The sequence below is a fragment of the Pseudoliparis swirei genome, chromosome 13 (assembly GCF_029220125.1).
Source record: "Pseudoliparis swirei isolate HS2019 ecotype Mariana Trench chromosome 13, NWPU_hadal_v1, whole genome shotgun sequence".
NCBI lineage: Eukaryota > Metazoa > Chordata > Actinopteri > Perciformes > Liparidae > Pseudoliparis > Pseudoliparis swirei.
In genome coordinates, this window is record NC_079400.1 from 14,864,501 (window position 1) to 14,882,961 (window position 18,461).

An 18,461-nucleotide genomic window follows, 5' to 3' on the forward strand; every position below is an offset into this window, starting at 1 on the left:
CAGGCGGTTGCTGACGGAGATCCATTATACATCCAACACAGAGGACACCCCCTTCAGGTCTGGGGATGGGGTTCTTAGTGTCGGGGGTCCTGGCTCCATGTTCTGTGATGGAGAAGGGGGGGTGGCGGGGGGGCTCAGCGAATAGGTGCAACCTTTGAGGCTTTAGTGCATCGCGTTGACATTCATCTCTAAATCCACGGCGGGATGAGGCTCAGCTTTGTGTCCATTCCAGATAGAGATCAGGGCGCAGCGCCACGATTAGGATTATTCGTCCACTATTAGGATTATTAGTCCACTATTAGGATGTTTCGTTGACTATTAGGATGATCAGTGGAGTCGGTTCAAGTCACGAGGTCAGGGGCGTCAGAGAGTGACAGGGTAAGTTCTCCCTAAGTTACAGGAGCATTGTGTGCAACATAAGCCACCTGTGTCTCCAACACACACACACACACACAGGGAGCAGCTTCATGGATTCATGTTGATGGAACTCGTACATGTTGGTTTGTTTTTCCTTTGTGACTTTATTTCGATGTATTTGTTTGGGTCGTCATGAAATATGAAATAACGAACTGCGTCATGCAAAAACCTCGATCACAGCTCCACGCTGGAAACAAAATGCATTTGGTACAGCGCTACAGTTGGCAGGCGTGTGTGTGTGTGTGTGTGTGTGTGTGTGTGTGTGTAGTTTAAAGATGTTTTTCTTTAAACTTGTACAGTGTGTATGGAGTTGGATAAACACATATATGGTTTGCACTCATGTATTTAAGTATTTAAGTATTCTTTTGATACACAGTATTCATCTGCTCCACACACACACACACACATACACACACACACACATGCATTCATCTCATGCATCCCTGTGTACATGATTTCCATTATCTCTCTCTCTTCTTTCATCCTACTCTTTGTCTTTCTTTCGAATTTGTTTTGTCTTGAAGAAGAAAAAAATGAAAGAAAGAAGAAAAATAAGAAAGAAATAAGAAAGAAAGGTCTTTCCAAGTCCACATCATGTTCTTCATGTGCTTGTGTAAGCTCCTCTCTCTCCCTGGGGAAGGAGGGGGGGAGGAGGGGGGGAGGGGGGGTGTACGGTGCAACCTGATAGTTAAACACTTCCTGTCTCAGGTTGAGCTGCAGCGAGGGAAGAAAGGGGAAGAAAGAGGGAAGAAAGAGGGAAGAAGCCTCCTCTTCCTCCTTCTTCTCCTCCGTCTCGTCTCTCCGTCTCTCCTGCGTCTCTTTGAGGACGCGTATTGTTCCGTGCACACACACACACACTGGTGTGGATGGTGTGTGTGTGATGTAACAATGTGTGTGTGTTCCTTTGTTAGCGCTCACAGACGCAGCTCAGCCCTCAGTTATTGCACAATAACGGCCTCGGGAAGAAAAACACATTATTACTACTACGCAGTATGTTGTAATGAAATAAAACTCACTAAATATATAGACATGCAGTCTGAGCACCGCGGAAGATTAGAGGGAAATTAAAGAGAAGATGATGCCAATGATAAAGGAATTAAATATTAATAAACTGCGTGTGTGTGTGTGTGGGTGGGTGTGTGTGTGGGTGTGTGTGTGTGTGTGAGAGGGAGTAAACTCAAGTGGGGATCAGTTAATATCTATCTATCTATTTCATCTGTATATATGTACATAGCCTATTGACTGTATGTATATTTATTTGGTACAATATCCAAATACCTTTTATTAAAAGAACAAATAAATATATATATATATATATATATATATATATATATATATTATGAACTTAACACGTGATTGAAGATAAATAAAATATTCTAATTGGAATAAACAAAGTCAAAATGTTCTCATTTTAAACCAGCAGTACATTTATAGTAATTAAACAGAAATGATGCACAGGTATATTTTAAGATTTGGGGCTTTTTGCCATCTAAAACATTTCCTTCACATCAATTAAAAGAAAAAATCCACAATGAACGTGTATATGTTTATTTGTGTTAGTATTAGATAACGCATCAGATACCAATGTTTACATACTTAAACATTTCATACAAAAAACATTTGTCCTATTGTACCAAATCATCGTTTCATGATGATGTTTATTAGTTATTGAGCATATTTACTATAGTGACACATATTATTTTACACTACGCATCTTTAAAGGCTTTAATAGTCTCATTCATCTCTATATTATGAAGGGGGTTGTTTATATATCATTTATTACCTGATTTATACAAGATGTTATTTTAAAAACATTGTGAAAATTCCAAAGAGTATTTTCAAATTAAACAACCCAAAGTTTCTTCTGTAAAAAGATTTGTCTATAATTAATCTGCCAACATCGTGAAGCCAGAACGTCTTATTTTGTTCGTTCTGGACATTTATGAAAATGTGAACATATTTAATTAGATAACGTCTCATTTGCATATGTATACATAATTATTTGACATGTAATCAAAATGGGGAAGTTTCATCATGGTATCTTTTTTTTTACCCTCACCATGGGTCTCTTGTGCTCGTGATAAAACAATAAATAAATATAAATCTGAGTTTTTAATGTAAACCTCCAGTAAATATGTGTTTACATTCCAACATTCAGTTATGACACGCTCCAACCAATAACCACTAAACATGGACGCTTATGGATTCCACGGGTTGAGCATGTTTGCATTGTTTCCCTTTGCTGTGTGTGTGTGTGAGTGTGTGAGCGTGTGTGTGTGTGTGTGTGTGTGTGTGTGAGTGTGTGAGTGTGTGAGAGGCGGAGGAAGCTTCAAAAAGCTTTGCTGCCTAACATCATCAGCATCCTGCTGCAGCAGTCGTAGCGCTTTAATCAGCTTTTAGGAGAGGGCACTCACCTGTACACACACACAGACACACACACACATACACACACACACACACACACACACACAGCAGCGGCTGGTGCACTACTGTACGTTGGTTGTACGCACTCTGTAATCTGTCTGGACCGGAGGCTTCTCGGCTGATGCTTTTCAAGACAGGAGTGAAGCTAATGAGTTCAACTGCAGCCGAGGGAGGAAGAGGAAGAGGAGGAGGAGGAGGAGAGAGGATGAAGGGAGCTTCAGAGAAAGTGCACATGATGACTGCACTACAACAACTGAACACATGTGTTGCTTGATTTAAACATGTTACTTCTTCTACGCCGCCTTTCAATGTAGTTTATATTGTCCATATATGAGTTTTAATTTGACTAAATAACTAATAAACTGATAAACTGTCATCCTCACTGGCATTAATCAACAAAGACGTCAGAACAATCAGCAGGAAACTGAATGCGCTCTGGACTCCATGGAGGGCACACGCAGTATTAAGCCAAATAATTAAAATTAATAGATCAATATTTAAACAACCTGTCACTCCTCATAGAAACAGCAATAAAGCTTCAGCACTCACGCTCACTCCTCTTCTGTGACCCGCTGTGAGCAGGACGGCTGGTCAGTGGCCACAGAGGACCCGCCCTGTTAGCATGTAGCATCACGTTACCCAGCATGCACCTGTTGGGTCATCGGGGCGTATCAAGAGGTTCATTGAGGTAGATGCAACATATTTGATTGACGACGCAGACGTACGGTAATACTCTCACGACTTCCCTCGATGACGTCGTCCTCAGATGCATTTCATTGATGAGCGTCACCTCTCTGAGGCTCCGCCCCCTTGAGGCTCCACCCCGCCACAGACGCACCAGCAGCTCCTTTCTGACTTCTCCTCTGCAGCTGATGTGACTCCAGATGTCCCAAATAATTTAAGTAGAATGACAGATTTATGGAAACATTTAAGTTTACGAAAAAATAACTTTGTTCCAGTAAAATTGTTCTGATTTTATTATTTTCAACCCGTTGTTAGAGTCAGTGCATCACTCATTCACACGACCGGTACGGCAACAAATGAATATTATACAGGGTGAATCTCTGGCTCCAGAGCAACAATAGAAACCAAATTAAAAACTAAAAAGATGTGAAAAGTCCTCAGGTCTGTCCAGGGTTCATAATAAATGCAAATAAATGGATTCGTTATTGTTGATTAAAAAAAACCAACAATGATAAATTAACATTGCTTTGTTCCATTAAAAACAAAGAATACAATTAGATGGATGGAGAGGTTTACCGGTGTTACATTAACCTGCATGGTTTGAGGTGTTCGGGTCAGGAGTGAGAAAAACATAGCGGTCAAGTTTTTCTGTAACATCGTAAGACAAATATTATTCATATATATATATATATATGTATATATGTATATATATAAAATATATGTATATAGATTATATCTACTTTATATATATATATTATATATATATATAATATATATATATATTATATATTTTTAAATAAGTTGAACTTTTCTAAAGCCAGTGAACAGAACCATGAAAACATCACACCACGAGGAAATAGTTGGAAAACACACATTCATTATCAATGAACCTGTCCTACACGGTGTGTGTGGATACATTGTGTCCTCCGTGTTCTCTGTGTTCTCTGTGTTCTCCGTCCTCCCGTCGGCCCCCTCCTCCCTCCTCCTCCTCCCTCCTCCTCCCTCCTCCTCCCTCCTCCTCCCTTCCCCTCCCTCCTCCATGTTGTTCTCGAGCCTTGGTGAGCGTCTGCTCCGAGGCCGAGTGCACACAGGACATGTTTTACATCTCTCAAAGTTACAGCTGCTTCGCTAATGTCTTTCTTTCACCTGTACACACACACACACACACACATACACACACACACACACACAGACACACAGACACACACACACACGCACACACACATACACACGCGTTCTGCCTCTCATTATCTTTCTTCACCCATGTACCACTTTCTAAAACAAGAACAATGTAATTGGGCAGAGGTCTTCTCCTCCTTTCCTCATCCCCCCTTTCTTAAAGTGTGTGCTTCACTTTCATCCCTAATTTATTTATCCCGCTTTGACTTTTCCTCCCATCTTCTTCTTCATCATCTTCTTCTCCTCCACTCTTTTTCTTCTTTTTCTTCTTCTTCTTCATTCTTACTTATCAACTTCTCCTCCTCCTCCTTCTTCTTCTTCTCCTCCCCTCTCCTTCCTCTTCTTCTCCATCTCCTCCTCCTTCTTTTCCTCCCCTCTTCTTCTTCTTCTTCTCCTCCTCCTCCTCCTTCTTCTTCTTCTCCGTCTATTCCTCCTTCTCCTTCTTCTTCTTCTCCGTCTACTCCTCCTTTTCCTTCTTCTTCTTCTTCTCCTCCTCTCTTCTTCTTCTTCTTCTCCTTCTCCTCCTCCTCCCTTCTTCTTCTTCTTCTTCTCCTCCTCCTCCTCCTTCTTCTTCTTCTTCTTCTGTCCTTATGTTCACGCTGTTGGATGCGATCATCTACCTTCACCTTGAGGTCCCTCCTGTGATAACTCCTCACGATGAGCAGCAGACTCAGACCCTGTTGAGACAGTTCATGTTCTCCCTCTTTACTTTTTTCAACAACAACAACAACAACATATTTTTCTCTCATGACTCATAAAAGATGTTGAAGAACTGTGAACCCCTCAGCGTGTGATGCTGGTGCAGTAAAAGTGCATATTCATATTTAATGGTAAGCAACATGTAACACACTGTGAACATTTGTCTTTCACATGTTGACATCAAAGCTCAAGTGAGAGTTCACATAAGGTCTTGATATATTACATCCATGTTCCGCTGATGCTTCATTCGCTCCTCAGAGTCCTTTCCTCGTTGCTTTGTTTTCATTGATTGGGAGTGGAATATGTGTCACCTTGTTGTTCCCATGAAGAAGAACTAGGAACTTAAAATAATTTAGTTGCCCGGAAATGAGCGAAAATCTTTTGTTGACTTAAATAAAGGTTAAAAAAAAAAACGAGGAGAGCTGCAGGTACAGAGGAGCAGCAGAGAGGAGGACATCACAGAGAGGGCCGCTGGTAACACGACGGAGCACAGGAGGATGGAGAGAGGAAGAGGAGGTGGGGCTCAGCGAGGAGGACGAGGCGGGGGGGTCACAGGGTGAAGCGCCCGGGGTTCCAGCTATCGTGTTCGCTAAAGGTCTCGAGAAGCCGGACGGCGGTACAGTTAAAGGTTACGCCGACAAGCCGGCTTGTTAGTGGCGCCGTGATGTGACGGCGTACAGTAGTGGGAGGCCGCGGGGTCAGGGGTCACGACCCCCGGGGCGCCGCGGGAGGACCCGGCTGTCATTAGTTTAAGGTTACACACTTCTGGTGGGTGGCCTGGGGCTTTTCTACCAGTGATAGGAGGCGCTGAGTAATTACCCCCAGAGTTTACCCCCAGACCCTCTGACTGACAGGGACCGTGTGTTTGCATGTGTGTGTGTGTTTGTGTGTGTGTTTGCATGTGTGTGTGTGTGTGTGTGTGTGTGTGAGACAACCACCTTCCCGTGAGTCCATCTTTGTACTGCAGTGTTCATGGGGCTCCTGGTCTAGATAAGTCTTTTCATTAATATGCTAATTCCTTTTCGTCACATCTTACTCAGTAGATTTTTGTTTTGTTTTTGACTTTATTCATCACACACACACACACACACACACACCTCCGTGTATGATAGATGTGTATACACATGAACACGCCTAATCAAGCGCGTCCCTGTTCCACCCCGTCCTCCCCTGCTAATTAGCATTAATTGTGGTCATTAACATCAGAACAAGGTGTAAATTAAATCACCGGTGGAAGACAAATATTGATGTTAATTGACGGAGCTTTTTTTTAGGAGCCATTGTCCCCCAAATGCCTCCAATAGGTTCAATTAACCCTCATTTGCATAGATTATTCAGTGGCAATTAAGATGATTGCTAACCCGGCCCCGTTGCTAGCTGCTGTGTGTGTATGTGTGAGTTTGTGTGTGCGTGTGTGTATGTATATGCATGAGCGTGTATGTGAGTGTGTGCATTTGTGTGTTTGTGTGTGTGCGTGTGTGAGTGTGTTTGTGCGTATTTGACTGTGAGTGTGTGTGTTTGTGTGTGTATATGTATGTGCATGAGCATGTATGTGAGTGTGTATCTGAGTGTGTGTGTCTGTGTGTGTGTGAGAGTGTGAGTGTGCATGTGTGTGTGTGGCTGTGTCTGTATGTGAGTGTGTATGTGGCTGTGTGTGTGCGTGTGTGTGAGTGTGCGTGTGTGTGTGTGCCTGTGTATGTGTGTGTGTGTGTAACATGCAACTGTGCAAGCTGTCAGAATGCTGTTATGGAGACCGGTTGCACTTTTGGGACTTTGAGCCAAAACACAGAAAGTGTGTTTCCGACCACACAAACACTTACACAACAGTTGAGTACAGAGGGTGTGATGGAGCGGGGAAGTGTGTGTGTCGGTCTGTTCATGCGTGTGAAACCGGATAAGCCCATTGGTCGTTGCGAGGCGGGCTTTTGGGAAGGCAAATGTACAACTCAGCACTTTATCCCCGTGAAGAGGATCAAATCCCTGACTCTGGCAACCTCGCACAGCCCACCTCTCTGATCTGGCAACCCCACCGCTCTCACCTATTGATCCAAAAGATCACACACCTTTGAAAAAAACACACAACACATTGATTTTGTTTCTTCTTTTCTTTTTAAGATTACATAACTAATTTAATTATATGAAGGAAACTATTGTCAAAGAATATTGGGAGTTAAATGTGTGTCTGATGGTGGCACCACATGGAAGGGGACCAGAGTCAACACTGGACACCATGAATGTCTCCTGCACATTCCACAGTGATCCATTCATGAATTCTTGAGAACATTTAGTATTAACAGAATATGTTACAGATGCTAAAGAGAAAGTCATTAGAATACAAACTCCTGGGACCACGACTGTTGAGATATCTCAAAGCATGGCTTAAAATAATGATTGTTCTGGGAAAAAAAATGAAAAAAGAAAGTAGTACGAGCGTGCATGTTGCAGGCCTGTTACAGGCAGAGAGTTGGCCCGAGAGAGGCACACATATTCTAGAAGTTGTCAGTGAGCCAGAGGCCTGATTACTGATTGTGGAGCTGGCTGAATGCCAAAAGAAGTGTGTGAATAATCTGTGGTGAAGGTCTGACAGACTTTTGGATGGAGGTGGGCGAGCTTCCCCAGGGAGCTGTGCACTGTATGAAATAACATGCTGTTATACAGCAGTACAACATAAACACATAGCATTCAGGACCCTAAATCATACAGCAGCACAAGAAGGACTCCCTCTAACTTCTACGTCACAAACTTTGTTTCCCTTCACAGTAAAAGTCCTGCAAACACAACGTCTTCACGTAACACAGCGTTACAATGTTACGGTCTTTCTTCATTTTTTGGGGGGTCTATTGATCTATCAATAACAAAAAAAGCGGAGACAACTCCATGAGGGTGAGGGGTGTTGAATGAGGTTCGGTAGTAATATGCAACGCATTTAAATCTGCACATAAAAAGACAAATGAACTGAACATAAACACACATATCCCGACATATAGGTAAACAAAAATACATCTAAAAAGGTGGCACAAGAGAGTAGAAGGGAAGAGGGCGTCAGCGAGGCACCAGACCGGCAAAGGAAGGACACGAAGCCCAAGGGGCAAGGAGCAGGCCCCAAAACTGACTGACCATAACAGCCTTATGTTACACTTGCAGAACTTAAAAAGGCGTTACTTAAAACGACGATTGACGTTAAGTTAAACAGCGTTACCTAAAGCGGCGTTACCTAAAGTGGCGTTACCTAAAGCGGCGTTACCTAAAGCCGCGTTACCTAAAGCCGCGTTACCTAAAGCTGCGTTACCTAAAGCTGCGTTACCTAAAGCCGCATTACCTAAAGCGGCGTTACCTAAAGCGGCGTTACCTAAAGCCGCATTACCTAAAGCCGCATTACCTAAAGCGGCGTTACCTAAAGCGGCGTTACCTAAAGCCGCATTACCTAAAGCCGCATTACCTAAAGCTGCATTACCTAAAGCGTCGTTACCTAAAGCGGCGTTACCTAAAGCGGCGTTACCTAAAGCGGCATTACCTAAAGCCGCGTTACCTAAAGCCGCGTTACCTAAAGCCGCGTTACCTAAAGCTGCATTACCTAAAGCGTCGTTACCTAAAGCGGCGTTACCTAAAGCTGCGTTACCTAAAGCGGCATTACCTAAAGCGTTACCTAAACGCGTTACCTAAAGCGCGTTACCTAAGCGGCGTTACCTAAAGCGCGTACCTAAAGCGGCGTTACCTAAAGCGCGTTACCTAAAGCGGCGTTACCTAAAGCGGCGTTACCTAAAGCGGCGTTACCTAAAGCCACGTTACCTAAAGCGTTGTTACCTAAAGCGGCGTTACCTAAAGCCGCATTACCTAAAGCGTTGTTACCTAAAGCGGCGTTACCTAAAGCCGCATTACCTAAAGCGTTGTTACCTAAAGCCGCGTTACCTAAAGCGGCGATACCTAAAGTGGCGTTACCTAAAGCGGCGTTACCTAAAGCGGCGTTACCTAAAGCCGCATTACCTAAAGCGGCGTTACCTAAAGCCGCATTACCTAAAGCGTCGTTACCTAAAGCGGCGTTACCTAAAGCGACGTTACCTAAAGCGGCGTTACCTAAAGCCGCATTACCTAAAGCCGCGTTACCTAAAGCCGCGTTACCTAAAGCGGCGTTACCTAAAGCCGCATTACCTAAAGCGGCGTTACCTAAAGCCGCGTTACCTAAAGCCGCGTTACCTAAAGCCGCGTTACCTAAAGCCGCGTTACCTAAAGCCGCGTTACCTAAAGCTGCGTTACCTAAAGCCGCGTTACCTAAAGCGGCGTTACCTAAAGCCGCATTACCTAAAGCGCGTTACCTAAGCGGCGTTACCTAAAGCCGCGTTACCTAAAGCGCGTTACCTAAAGCGGCGTTACCTAAAGCGGCGTTACCTAAGCGCGTTACCTAAAGCGGCGTTACCTAAAGCGCGTTACCTAAAGCGCGTTACCTAAAGCGCGTTACCTAAGCGGCGTTACCTAAAGCGCGTTACCTAAAGCGCGTTACCTAAAGCGGCGTTACCTAAGCGCGTTACCTGGCGGCGTTACCTAAAGCGCGTTACCTAAAGCGCGTTACCTAAAGCGGCGTTACCTAAAGCCGTGCCTAAAGCGTTACCTAAAGCGCGTTACCTAAAGCGGCGTTACCTAAAGCGCGTTACCTAAGCGTCGTTACCTAAAAAGCGTTACCTAAAGCGGCGTTACCTAAAGCCGCATTACCTGGCGGCGTTACCTAAAGCGCATTACCAAAAGCGTCGTTACCTAAAGCGGCGTTGCCTAAAGCGGCGTTACTTAAAGCGCATTACCTAAAGCGCGTTACCTGGCGGCGTTACCTAAAGCGGCGTTACCTAAACGCGTTACCTGGCGGCGTTACCTAAAACGCGTTACCTAAAGCGCGTTACCTAAAGCGGCGTTACCTAAAGCGTTACCTAAGCGCGTTACCTAAAGCGCGTTACCTAAAGCCGCGTTACCTAAAGCGCGTTACCTAAAGCGCGTTACCTAAAGCGCGTTACCTAAAGCGCGTTACCTAAAGCGTTACCTAAAGCGCGTTACCTAAAGCGCGTTACCTAAAGCGTACCTAAAGCGCGTTACCTAAAGCGGCGTTACCTAAGCGGCGTTACCTAAAGCGGCGTTACCTAAGCGTTACCTAAAGCGGCGTTACCTAAAGCAGCGTTACCTAAAGCCGCGTTACCTAAAGCCGCGTTACCTAAAGCGGCGTTACCTAAAGCCGCATTACCTAAAGCGGCGTTACCTAAAGCCGCATTACCTAAAGCGGCGTTACCTAAAGCGGCGTTACCTAAAGCGGCGTTACCTAAAGCCACGTTACCTAAAGCGGCGTTACCTAAGGCGCGTTACCTAAAGCGCGTTACCTAAAGCGGCGTTACCTAAAGCGTTACCTAAAGCGGCGTTACCTAAAGCGTTACCTAAAGCAGCGTTACCTAAAGCGTTACCTAAAGCGCGTTACCTAAAGCGGCGTTACCTAAAGCGGCGTTACCTAAACGCGTTACCTAAAGCGCGTTACCTAAAGCGCGTTACCTAAAGCGCGTTACCTAAAGCAGCGTTACCTAAAGCGCGTTACCTAAGCGGGCGTTACCTAAAGCGCGTTACCTAAAGCGCGTTACCTAAAGCCGCGTTACCTAAAGCCGCATTACCTAAAGCCGCATTACCTAAAGCGGCGTTACCTAAGCGCGTTACCTAAAGCGCGTTACCTAAAGCGGCGTTACCTAAAGCGCGTTCCCTAGAGCCGCGTTACCTCAAGCCGCGTTACCTAAAGCCGCGTTACCTAAAGCCGCGTTACCTAAAGCGCGTTACCTAAAGCGCGTTACCTAAAGCGGCGTTACCTAAAGCGTTACCTAAAGCGCGTTACCTAAGCGGCGTTACCTAAAGCGTACCTAAAGCGCGTTACCTAAAGCGCGTTACCTAAGCGGCGTTACCTAAGCCGCGTTACCTAAAGCGCGTTACCTAAAGGCGTTACCTAAAGCGCGTTACCTAAAGCGCGTTACCTAAAGCGCGTTACCTAAAGCGCGTTACCTAAAAGCCGCGTTACCTAAAGCCGCGTTACCTAAAGCGGCGTTACCTAAAGCGGCGTTACCTAAAGCGCGTTACCTAAACGCGTTACCTAAAGCGGCGTTACCTAAAGCGTTACCTAAAGCGGCGTTACCTAAAGCGCGTTACCTAAAGCGCGTTACCTAAGCGGCGTTACCTAAAGCCGCGTTACCTAAAGCGCGTTACCTAAAGCGCGTTACCTAAAGCGTTACCTAAGGCGTTACCTAAAGCGCGTTACCTAAAGCGCGTTACCTAAAGCGGCGTTACCTAAAGCCGCGTTACCTAAAGCGGCGTTACCTAAAACGCGTTACCTAAAGCGCGTTACCTAAAGCGCGTTACCTAAAGCGGCGTTACCTAAAGCGCGTTACCTAAAGCCGCGTTACCTATCGGCGTTACCTAAAGCGGCGTTACCTAAAGCGCGTTACCTAAAGCGCGTTACCTAAAGCGCGTTACCTAAAGCGCGTTACCTAAAGCGGCGTTACCTAAAGCGCGTTACCTAAAGGCGTTACCTAAAGCGCGTTACCTAAAGCAGCGTTACCTAAAGCGGCGTTACCTAAAGCGCGTTACCTAAGCGGCGTTACCTAAGCGGCGTTACCTAAAGCGCGTTACCTAAAGCGGCGTTACCTAAGCGCGTTACCTAAAGCGCGTTACCTAAAGCGGCGTTACCTAAAGCGGCGTTACCTAAAGGCGTTACCTGGCGAGCGTTACCTAAAGCGGCGTTACCTAAAGCGCGTTACCTAAAGCGCGTTACCTAAAGCGGCGTTACCTAAAGCGCGTTACCTAAAGCGTTACCTAAAGCGCGTTACCTAAAGCGCGTTACCTAAAGCCGCGTTACCTAAAGCCGCGTTACCTAAAGCCGCGTTACCTAAAGCCGCATTACCTAAAGCCGCGTTACCTAAAGCCGCGTTACCTAAAGCGTTACCTAAAGCGCGTTACCTAAAGCCGCGTTACCTAAAGCGCGTTACCTAAAAGCGCGTTACCTAAGCCGCATTACCTAAAGCGGCATTACCTAAAGCGGCGTTACCTAAAGCCGCGTTACCTAAAGCCGAATTACCTAAAGCCGCGTTACCTAAAGCCGCGTTACCTAAAGCCGCATTACCTAAAGCGGCGTTACCTAAAGCGGCGTTACCTAAAGCGGCGTTACCTAAAGCCGCGTTACCTAAAGCGTTACCTAAAGCGGCGTTACCTAAAGCCGCGTTACCTAAAGCCGCGTTACCTAAAGCCGCGTTACCTAAAGCGGCGTTACCTAAAGCGGCGTTACCTAAAGCCGCGTTACCTAAAGCGGCGTTACCTAAAGCGGCGTTACCTAAAGCCGCGTTACCTAAAGCCGCGTTACCTAAAGCGGCGTTACCTAAAGCCGCATTACCTAAAGCGTCGTTACCTAAAGCGGCGTTACCTAAAGCGGCGTTACCTAAAGCCGCGTTACCTAAAGCCGCGTTACCTAAAGCCGCGTTACCTAAAGCGGCGTTACCTAAAGCCGCGTTACCTAAAGCCGCGTTACCTAAAGCCGCGTTACCTAAAGCCGCGTTACCTAAAGCGGCGTTACCTAAAGCCGCGTTACCTAAAGCCGCGTTACCTAAAGCCGCGTTACCTAAAGCGGCGTTACCTAAAGCGTCGTTACCTCGCGTTACCTAAAGCCGCGTTACCTAAAGCGGCGTTACCTAAAGCCGCATTACCTAAAGCCGCGTTACCTAAAGCGGCGTTACCTAAAGCCGCGTTACCTAAAGCCGCGTTACCTAAAGCGGCGTTACCTAAAGCGGCGTTACCTAAAGCGGCGTTACCTAAAGCGGCGTTACCTAAAGCCGCGTTACCTAAAGCGGCGTTACCTAAAGCGGCGTTACCTAAGCGCGTTACCTAAAGCGGCGTTACCTAAAGCGCGTTACCTAAAGCGCGTTACCTAAAGCGCGTTACCTAAAGCGCGTTACCTAAAGCGCGTTACCTAAAGCCGCGTTACCTAAAGCGGCGTTACCTAAAGCCGCGTTACCTAAAGCCGCGTTACCTAAAGCGGCGTTACCTAAAGCGGCGTTACCTAAAGCGGCGTTACCTAAAGCGGCGTTACCTAAAGCCGCGTTACCTAAAGCCGCATTACCTAAAGCCACGTTACCTAAAGCGGCATTACCTAAAGCCGCATTATCTAAAGCCGCGTTACCTAAAGCCACGTTACCTAAAGCCGCATTACCTAAAGCCACGTTACCTAAAGCCGCATTACCTAAAGCCACGTTACCTAAAGCGGCGTTACCTAAAGCCACGTTACCTAAAGCGGCATTACCTAAAGCCGCATTACCTAAAGCCGCGTTACCTAAAGCACTTGAACGTGGACAGATTGCTTTATAACCCTCCTTAGAAGGAGAAAATTGCTCCTTCTAGCCATAATGCCCAGTCCAGAGGAGGCCAGGGTCCAGGTACCCGGTCCAGAACTGTCAGAACACCATGCAGCTCCAGTATCTGAGTGGTGATACACCCACACAGACGGACTCCTCTGCTCCGTCCACACAACAACTCTGAAGGTCCGGCAACTGGCCCGGTCCCCGCTCCTCAGAGGACACCCCCCTGGTCTCCCGGGTCCTGTTAGGGTCTGATCCTGGCTCTGAGATCATCCATCCTGCTCTCCAAGGAATGGGTCGTAGACAGATGTACCAACAGCCTGTTCCACCTGTAGGCTTCCCCCATTGACGCACTCCCATTGTTATCGCTGTCGCCACATCTCATGGGATCTCTGCCACATCCGATCAGCCTGGAACACCGGTGGCTCGAGTCAACCCAAAGTGTTCATATCTCGTTCTAGTTGGAGCTCCACACTAGAAAAGGAAAAGAGACCAATAGTCTCCTTTGTTCAGGTCTTACCCGAACCGACCTGAGGGGCTCCAGGGTTTGGGAGTAAATCCTTAAAGTAACATTATGCAACAATTGTACCTTAAAATAACAGCTTGAAAAAAATTGTGCCGCTACAATGACTTTTAATATGGCGATTTGCGCCTCCGCCATTGCCATCGGGGGTCTGTTGGGAAATAACTCCGCTATGTAGGATTCTGGGGCCGCCCGATCCGGGGCAGATGTACTTCGACCTGCTTTCTGGCAGTGATTACGCAATGTCATAAAGTGCCACTCCACGCTCGCAGCTACAGTATAAGAGCGAAGCAAGCGAAGTCTCTTGTTACACTGTTAGGATCTGTGTGTTTCCTGTTTTATGTTAAAGTCCCTGTCTCGTTTCCTGTTTCCCTGCTCTTCCCTCCCTGTGCTTGTCTGTTATGGTGCGATGTGGAGGACCCAAACGCAGCCGTAGTTTCACGAGAAATCAGCTTTATTTCCAGGACAGAAACACGGACGAACACCACAGGAACAAAAAGGACGATCCGACACCAGACAAACAGAAAGACACAGATTAAATACACAGGGGAACAAGACACAGGTGGAAACAATCAGGGCGTGGCTGGAAACAATCAGGAAAGAAACAGACAAGCACAGGGAGGGAAGAGCAGGGAAACAGGAAACGAGACAGGGACTTCAACATAAAACAGGAAACACACAGATCCTAACATACACGTTCCAATGTAAATTATGAATATGTAGCTTTTTGGTGTTGTCAACAATATTGTATTTGATCACACGTACTCCACATTCAAACATTTAGAAAACAACGTATATAGGCTGAAAACACGATCGGTATTTCATCTAAACTAAATGTTGTCATTCTTTTGGTTATGTTAGCATTCATCTCCGATATCACAATGAATAAAACTATGCAGTCATATTTATGTAAAATCTTTGAATATTCTTAGCTTATCGGTTGACATCATTTCTTGGTTTCTGACTTCGTCTGGTCATCAATACAAGTGTATGCGAGGCTGCATCTATCGTAACTGGGTATTTACGACACTGAAGTAAACGTTAAATACCTCCAAAACTGAAGGGGCGATCCAAGGGATAAACTCCATTATGGGGCTTTAAATATCATAAAACATGGTATTCACAAAAGAGAAAATACGTGTTGCCTAGCCTTTCCATATCCAATATTTCCTCCAGGTGCTTCAATGTGTGTGTGTGTGTGTGTGTGTGTGTGTGTATGAACACGTCATACGTGTGAAAGCCTTTTGTTTCATTAAAAAACAGTGTGTTTAAGACCCCTCGGGTGAAAAGTTCACACACACACACACACACACATACACATACACATACACGCAGACTGTGCCGCGTGAACGCTGTCCTCCAGCAGTGAGGCCACTCAGAGCCATTTTCATTAATTCCGCGCCATTAATGAGCGAGCAAAAAGAAATGGAGAGAGAAAATATGGCTATCAATCGCTGGTGTTGTTGGCAGGTGTATAATGAAGTATCAGAGTCCAATTGAATTGGCCCTAATTACACCAGCCTCCAGATATTGCTTCATCTGTGCGGGTCCTATCAATGTGTGTGTGGGTGCATGTGTGTGAAAGCGCACGTGTCGTGCACTCGGGCGCGCTTGTTTTCGATATAAACACACTTACAAATGCATCTGCTTTTTGCACATTTGGCACACACATACACACGCACACACACTCTGCATGCGTTGCTAACCTGTGGGTGGTCTGTGCCCTGCGTCTCTCCATACCTAATTAGTGCGGCAGCACTTAAGAGGAAATGAGATTATATTAATTGAATTAATCTGATAATATTAGGCCACCGCTTCACTGCTGATCTATCGCCTGAAACGGCAATCAGATCAGAGCACTGCAGGGAGAGAGATGTGTGTGCACGACACACAGAAAATGACCCTTATTAATCACTAATTGTACTTAAAATGTGAATCAGTCTGGCAGCCCACTCAAATTGTGTTGCCGCACGCCGATTCATCTGAAGGGGGATTTTCAGATTTTCATGAATCATTTCCAAATCGAAAGATATGCACCAGCTCGCATCTATCAAGCGAGATCGTATTAGGCGATGGGGAAGAGAGGGAAGATATCTGCAGGCTTCTGCAGGACCTCTCCCCTCCTCCTCCTCCCCTCCCAGCAGAGTCGTTCGTACATGTGGATGTAAAGAGAGGAGGGCTGTGATGATGTAACACTTTAATTTGCTCACCACAGAGACCGTACAGATGAATAGATCCACCCTCATAAAGGGGCGGAGGTAAAGAGAAGAGCATTTAAAGGTTCTTCATATTGGGACTTTAATACACAAGATGGTGACAATGGGCCCAAAGTGTTCTACGACGGTGTAATAAAACTGGAGAAGCTGGAAGACTCTCTTGTAGCAGAGGCACATGAAAAACGGTTATTTTATGGCTACTTCATAGGGACAAAAACTTCCTCGAAAAGCTATTACACTGACCTGAAAACAACAGCTTACACTGCAATGCACAAAATGAAGTTCATAACTTATTGAACTGAAAATTGTGTCGAGCAACAACGAGCTGCAGGACACCGTCGACCTCATCAAGCGACTGTGTCTCTACTTAATAACACGATATATCCTTATTCCTGTTGAGCCGCGTAGCAAAACTAACTAAATGAAATAACCAGTCAAGCTGTTCAATTCACTTCAGTTTATTTTATATAGCCGAATATCACAAATCACAAACTCCCCTCAGAGGGCTTTACACATACGACATCACATACGACATCCCTGACCTTTGACCTCACATCGGATAAGGAACAACTCCCGAGAAAAATAGAAAAAAAACCTTTATGGGGAAAAAAGGGAAGAACCCTTCAGGAGAGCGAGAGAGGAGGATCCCTCTCCAGGATGGACAGAACAATAGATGTCATGTGACCAGAAGGAATCATTACAGAGTTACAACACATTCAATGAGTATGACAGAGCGTATGAATGTTGGAAGTAGACATGGACCATGATCCAGACCTCCATGATCCATCAGGCAGATGGAGGTAGAGAGGAGGAGTGGGCGGGGAATTTGGTAAAAGTCCTGTGAGTCTCATACAGGCACTAAGGGGCGTGTGCATCCGTGTCGGAGGGGGCGTGGCCAGGCGGTGACAGCAGGCTTCAGGATCACACACAGCGGCGTGCGCTAGGTGGCCCCTAATAAACTGACTCCTGAGTGTAATAAATCCATATTAAATGCTGCAAATACAATAAATGAAGACATGACGGCCCCCTTTATATGGCGGTGGCAGAGCACAGTAAAAACTAAGAATACTTAGTGAGCCGGCGACTGAGCATAAAAAGAGTATTAACAGAATAATAGCAGAGTTACACAAAGATAATGAAAGAGGAGGGAGTTAGAGGTTGACCTCCTCATTGCACGCTGGATAACTGCTGCTCCTCGTTTTATGGATCCAAAAGCTTTCCGATGGGGTTTTGTTCTCCCGCCCCCCTAATGGAAGGCGGAGCGTGATCAATACCCGCGGCTTGAAGGAGTGAGGGATTGCCGCGATGCATCAATCTGTCAGGCCAATAAAATTACCAAATTGGGTCGAGCGTGTTTGTTTGATACCAATTCCAGCTGCAGTCCCCGTAGCGGCGGCTGAGCATGATGAACCTGTCCACATGCCTCGCTGTAATTTACCTCCGTGGTCTCCGGGACCGCGAGAACACGAAGCGCTGAGTGGTTCAGATCTTTGGGATATTGAGCCGGTTATTCATGGAGCCGGCTCACAGCCAGCAGAGAGATGTGCTTCCTCACTCTGCTCTGGGATCTACTTTTCTTTAACCCCTCTGTCAGGCTCCGCTCTGAGTCATCTCCTCCACCTCCTGGCCTCCGCCCAGCGAGGAGCACGCTGCGTCTCCTCTGAAGTGCACTCTGGCTCACTTCTTCTTCTTTTTTGCGCAGCATGAATTATGAATGTGAATTACAGCGCAGAGAGATATGCTCTTTCAACCCAGGGATCAGTGTGTGGATCTGTTCCCGTGTTCGTGTGCTCGGCCTCCCCGGTTGTGATCTCTCTCGTGTCAGACGCTGCTCTCCTTCACAGTGAGCCCCTGTGTCATCGTATAGCAGCCCGTACGGGCCGGCTATGTATTTCACATGGAACCCAGTGACACAACTAAAGTATGACGGCTGGTTATTTTTACTTATCTATTATTTTCCTT

General features: G+C 46.0%; 2 protein-coding genes across 3 annotated transcripts in view; both read left to right on the forward strand.

Annotated features, from left to right (window-relative positions):
* The window catches only part of LOC130203340 (RNA binding protein fox-1 homolog 3-like), a 178,728-nt gene that overhangs the window by 61,264 nt on the left and 99,003 nt on the right, over positions 1–18,461 (forward strand). The gene's annotated exons all lie outside the window — the stretch shown is intronic.
* LOC130203341 (periaxin-like) lies at positions 8,653–9,701 on the forward strand (the record flags this gene model as incomplete). The annotated part of the gene is made up of 2 exons (XM_056429427.1): positions 8,653–8,984; positions 9,125–9,701. Coding segments are annotated over 2 exons (909 nt in total), but the record flags the coding sequence as incomplete, so codon positions are not given.